This window comes from Aedes aegypti, chromosome 3 (genome assembly GCF_002204515.2).
Source record: "Aedes aegypti strain LVP_AGWG chromosome 3, AaegL5.0 Primary Assembly, whole genome shotgun sequence".
Taxonomy (NCBI): domain Eukaryota; kingdom Metazoa; phylum Arthropoda; class Insecta; order Diptera; family Culicidae; genus Aedes; species Aedes aegypti.
Window position 1 is genome coordinate 257,162,922 of NC_035109.1, and position 6,096 is coordinate 257,169,017.

The following is a 6,096-nucleotide window of genomic DNA, read 5'->3' on the forward strand; positions in this document are numbered from 1 at the left end:
CGAAAACATCACGTTTCATAGAAAGTTGCTGAACACATCAATATTCTATCAACGATGCGACCGCTCGAGTGACGGGTCCGTAAAAAAAAGTTACGCGAGCAGTCGCACTGGTGTACTGAGTAAACACGTAAAATGTTAGGTTAAAACACTGTGGTTTCGTTGATTATTTAGAAATATGTATCCTCTACAAGCAAGAAGAAGAATAGGAATCAATATCCGGTTCAATATAAATGGAATTTCAATATTTTTTTTTAATTTTTTTTAAGGTGCGGTACTCAAATAGAAATATAAATAGTAGAACGCTAGTGGCGCTGTTATCACAAAATAGCATTATTTTATTATTACTTACTGTTAAAGTTTTTGATTGCTTGTTTAGTGCCATGTTGTAGAGAATGTTTTATTTTGGTCGAAAAAATTTGTTTGACACTTATAGACCCGGTGCTCAAGCTGTCAGAGCGTGGCAAACTAGATGTTGGTCACACGAACAGTCGCGACATTAGCATTCTAAGGCTAATGCTTCTACTGGTACTCAGCACACTAGGACGTCTGACGGTGGGTTAAGAACAGAGTTGCTTGCTGTCATTATCAACGCGCGAAATTTGCTGATTTGTACAGGCCGACTGCGATACAATTTGCATCATCCCATATCACATCAACGTCATGCTCTCTACTCCATCACCAGTGCATGGCGATAGACTATGGATATCACTGATGGCCCAAGTTTAGCCTTAAATTAAGCATCTAAATTGGCAATTTATCAGTACGATATTCTTGATAGTGCTGCAGACGGATTGAAACTGTGTGTTGGTCACTGAAAAACATTAATAGCGTGGGTAATTACCACGTGATCACTCATTCTGCTGTGATTGTGATCTAGAGTGCGATGTCGCATCACAGCTGTTGGTTGTCAGATCCAAGTGATGTTGATAGTTCGCAACTGATATTGATAGTTTTAGTCCATCAGCCATCAGCTGATATGACCGATATTGTGCAACTCTGGTTAAGAATAGTTCTAATGGTTATTCAAATTAAGAAAAGAATACTTGAGTAAATAGTTCACAGTGTCAAAAATTTGACTGGGATCTGACAGCAGTCCGAACATTTGTTTGACTCTATCAAAATTCCTCTAGTTTCAAACATTTTTTTGATTCCTATCAGATCACCTTCAATTCAAGCTACTGACCATTCATTTATTCAAAATGTTTAATTGAAGATAAAGTTTAGCTGAAATATATATAAATAAGGAAATAATTAGGCTTGATGGTTTATGTTCAGGACGATAGAACAATCAAATGGTCAGATATGAGACGACTTTCATACTCTTCGCGGATCACACAAAATAAAGCTGCAGGCCGCAAGTAAGCCATTTCTGAGATAATTTAGATCATGTTTTGATCCCTTCTCATCCAGCGATGCTAGCTGACAATTTCTTTCAATTTACAAATTTAGTTTAGAGGACGTTATTTTTTGTTTTAATAAATAGATTTCGAATCAAACACACTCAAATATTCCCAAACGTACAAAGCATATCACAGCACAGGATTCCAACCTTAAACCAGTCCAGCCTTGGTGTTGTAGAAGCACTCGGTCATCTTGAAGGCGGTATCGCAAGCGTTGGCTCCCTTCTGGTTGCACTTCTTCAGAGTAGCCTCGACCTTGGCCTTGTCGTGATCAACCGACAGCTTGTCGATGACGGTCTTTTCCTGGATCTCGCCCTTTTCGTTCATGAAGCCAGCCTTCTCTAGCACGCACTTCGAGAAGCACTTGGTCTTGTCATCGGCTCCAGCGAACTCACCCTTCTTCAGCTTAACGGGAGTGTCCGGGGCGACTCCAGTGGATTTGACACATTCAGCAGCATAAGCTTCGGCCTTTTTCTGTTGGTCGATGGTCAGGGCCTGTGGGAGATACCGAAAGTAAGTAAACATTGGAAGTTATGATTTTAAGAAGAATGTCTTACCCAAGCTCCAGCAGCCAAAGCAACAACAGCAATAGCAACGAAGAACTTCATTTTAGATTTGGTAGTACTTTTGTTTTTGCTAGAACACCAGATGCTTTGAATGCTGTGCACTGAATGATATCTTCCAGCTGCTCAACGCGGGTTTATATAAGAACAATCTTCCAGTTGCAGCGTTCTAGATATCCTTCTAATTGCTCATTTCGCTTACTTACAGATTCAAGGAATGTTAGTTTTTCTACTCCTCTCCACTTAAACAGTTACTAATTGTCTTAATAGACAGACAGACAGACATCGATTTCCTGGTGATCTTGATTGTTCCAGAGAAAATTGAACTGCTACCTGTAACGTCGTGACAAAATGTCAATAATTATTCGACCGAGTCGACAACGGCGGAAATGGCAGCTTCACCCACCCGAGGAAAACATGTCAGGAACAGAGCAAACCGCAAGGTGACCGTGAACTTGAAGTCTCTATTACATACAAATTGCATAGACAATCGTCTCCAAGATACTGCTAAGTGTATTAAACTTTGTCTCGGCCCGGTCAGCTACTCATTAGTCGCGGTTAACCACAGTTTAGCCATTCGGCCCCCGATTGCAAGCTCGTCGCATGGAAGCAGCCGGGTTAGAAATAATAAATCATGCATGCACTTTTCGTTAGATACGAACTAGCCTTCACTGCTGTGGGACTGTAAAGGTGCGTGATAAGCGCCGCATTTCAACGAACACCACGCAATAGATGAACTTCAGAGTGAGATCAGATAAGCCGATCATTCGTTCAGCTTTTCAATTTGATGTAATCTTCTGAAATAGTAAATCTAATCTATGTTATTCTCATAAAGTAAATTAACAGAGCTATTAACAAAGTGAAAGCCCTTAGGCGCAGTTAGAAAACAATCAGTCATTATTACGACACGTCAAAGGGAGGCTTTCAGCCAAGTGCTATTTAGCATAAAATAAATGAGAACTAAATTGGCAGACGAACAGTGTATAAACTATTTCTTTGATTGGTTAAAAAAAATCAATCATTTCCGTGATAGGGGAAAAGCATTAATTTTCGACGTACCGTAAAACGGGGTAACTTGATAGTTTTTTCGAAGAGAACTTAAATATTTATGCATTCTGTTTCAAAGAATTACAATTTATATTTTTAAAACAAGTACTGACATCCTAACTATCGTTTACACTTGATAGATTGCCAAAAGATTTATTCTGAATAGATATATTATTTCTCATATAATCGAAAGTCGGTTTTCTGTTTTGGTGGTACTTTGATAATGGAGTATAAATCTAACAAAATTAAATGAATTTCGGAACATTTATAGGGCGTTGCGTACCACCAGGCGTTTAACGCTATATGGAAAATTCTGACTAAGATTACAAAAATGGTCCCAGTTTGTGAAAATGGTTTTCGCTAAGAGATTTGAGACCGAATTCATGTTCTACTATAACTAGGCTGTCAAGGATAAATGACGAACTAATTATGACTTTATCAAATAGTGATCGTAGAACAGATTGTTTGTTAGCGTTGCAAAAATGCTAAGGTGTTATATTTTTTTAATATTTGCGTATAAATCCTCAAATGCACTTGATTCCAACAAAAATAGTTTTGACATGAAGTGTCATACTAATACTCTTTACTTTTGCATTCGTTTTGCTTAACTGATTAACAGAAACTTCGTTTTTTCGTTTAATATGTTATGGGTCTCACACTATCAAAGTTATCCGCATTATCAAAGTTACCCCGTTTTACGGTACAAGAATTTTGTGCCAATTTTCGGATTCTCATACAAAGTAGACTGAAAGCGTATGTATGGGTCGAATATTGCTGCTCTATCAAATTTGTTACACGTAAGTGGATGAGTGGTCGAATGTCCATGGCGGAATCCGGAATCATACATTGGCAAAAATTGAATTTTCGTCGACCTGGAAAATGACCTTTTCCAAAAGTTTACTGATGGAGGAAAGCAAACTGATTGGACGATAGTTAGAAGCTTCTGCATGATTTTTGTCTGGTTTCAAAATTGGAACAACCTTAGCATTTTTCCATTTGTCAGGAAAATATGATAATTGAAAACATTTGTTGAATATATCAACTGAAAACGATAAGCTTCTTTCTGGAAGTTTATTGATGAAGATGTAGAAAATTCCATCATTGCAAGGAGCATTCATATTTTTGAAAGTTTTAATAATAGTTCTCACTTCTTCCAAATCAGTCTCACAAGCATTTTCGAAAACGTTCTCTTGATTGAGAATATTTTCGAAGTCCTGAGTAACTTGATTTTCAATTGGACTAGTAAGTCCTAAATTAAAATTGTGCGCACTTTCAAACTGCATAGCAAGTTTTTGAGCTTTTTCACAATTAGCTAGTAATAATTTGTTTTCCTCTTTCAATGCCGGTATTGGCTTCTGGTTTTTTTTTTTAAAATTTTAGGTAATTTCCAAAAGGGCTTAGAGCCAGGGTCCAATTGAGAAATCTTATTTTCAAAATTTGTGTTTCTTAATTGTGCAAAACGTTTCTTGATTTCTTTTTGCAAATCCATATAATTTTCATAGCAGGATCGCAAGTGCGTTGAAATTGCCTTCCTCACGTTTTTAAGACGGATCAAGAGTTTAAGATCATCGTCTATAATCACGGATTCAAATTTTACTTCACATTTTTGAATTGCAATGCTCCTGGCTTCAACAATGGAATTTGTTAAAGTTTCAAAAGCATTGTCAATATCAAGTTTTGTTTGTAAAGAAATGTTAGCATCAAGATAAGAGTTAATATATATTTCATATATATTCCAGTCGGCTCGAAAATAATTGAAAGTGAAGCTAATAGGATTGAGAACCGCTTCATGGGATATTTGAAATGTAACAGGGACATGATCAGAATCAAAATCAGCACGAGTAATCAGTTACAAAGATGACTAGAGTCGGTTAAGACCAAATCAATCGTAGATGGATTATATAATGGTTATCATACTGACTGTTTGATCGGATAATATGACGTAAACACTAATTATACCAGACTGATTTGAAGTTTTCGGTGGCAACATTGTTCTGTAAAATTGCTTCAACTATCAAAATTGATCACTTACTAGAATACACTGTTACTTTTTTCCATAAACCTTCGAGAGAGCACCTATTGATTCAGAGACTCAAAGGATCTTTTGGATAACTACAAAGAGCTTGTTGAGCTCGGAACATAAAAGGACATATTTTATGAATCCTGTTGGGGTATATCCTTATTCATTAAGTACAAACAAGTGATTGGGAATGGCGCTTGCAGATCCGAAGATTCAAGAGTTCAAGATATTTCCTATATGTTTCTCCACAAACAAATTTTATTTACGTAATATTAGTGAAATGGAATAACGTAAATGGAATTTACGTAATGGAAGTTCCAATGTAGTCTCACGAGTTGAACACGAAAGTAATCGTTACAATGCATTAAAAGTATTTGCCACTGCCGACTCAAATGAAGCAATAAATTCAGTATCCTGACAGGTAACGACCATATTTTGATTGATTACATAGCGCCATTCCGTGCACTCAATCTACCCGTGCAGAAATAGAAAATGGGCTAGACGAGACCGCAGCATAATCACTCACGCACTCTCGCTGCTGGTTAAACAATGACGGTGCGAATCACTCAATTCATCACGAGCATGCATCTCTAAATCCACACACATGCGGACAAACATCGTTCAGCACGTCAGCAGTAAATCATCGCGCACGGTGTTTCGGAAACCTGAAAATGATCATCAAATCTTCACCAAACATTTGGAAGATGTGGTATTTAAGCACCCTCTCCGTGAATTTGTAAATGTTCAATCGAAGGAAACGAAAGTTTTCTCGCATTCATCGTGGCAATAGAAGATTGTTTCAACATTGGATATTCTATGTAACTCATTGGTACTATATCAGGGAGGAACCTTCAGAATCATTTTCAAAATTTTATTTTGTGTCCTGTGCAGAACTTTCTTTCTGGTATTACAAAAGCTTGTCCATATTGGTACAGCATACAACATGGCTGGCCTGAAAGTTAAAAGATCAAAATCGTGTTCTTAGGACAAAGTTTTGATTTTCTATTAATAAGGGGATAGAGACATTTTACATATTTGTTACATTTGGCTTGAATGCCCTCAATGT

At 37.1% G+C, this 6,096-nt stretch overlaps 1 protein-coding gene across 1 annotated transcript; it reads right to left on the reverse strand.

Moving 5' to 3' along the window:
• Window positions 1-1,449: 1,449 nt before the first annotated feature.
• LOC5575341 (general odorant-binding protein 56d) lies at window positions 1,450-2,457 on the reverse strand. The gene is made up of 3 exons (XM_001655669.2): window positions 2,370-2,457; window positions 1,958-2,296; window positions 1,450-1,895 (listed from the first exon to the last, which is right to left on the reverse strand). Exons 2-3 carry the CDS (start codon window positions 2,006-2,008, stop codon window positions 1,551-1,553), a joined length of 396 nt encoding a protein of 131 aa, XP_001655719.1. The 5' UTR covers window positions 2,009-2,296; window positions 2,370-2,457; the 3' UTR covers window positions 1,450-1,550.
• Window positions 2,458-6,096: the final 3,639 nt, after the last annotated feature.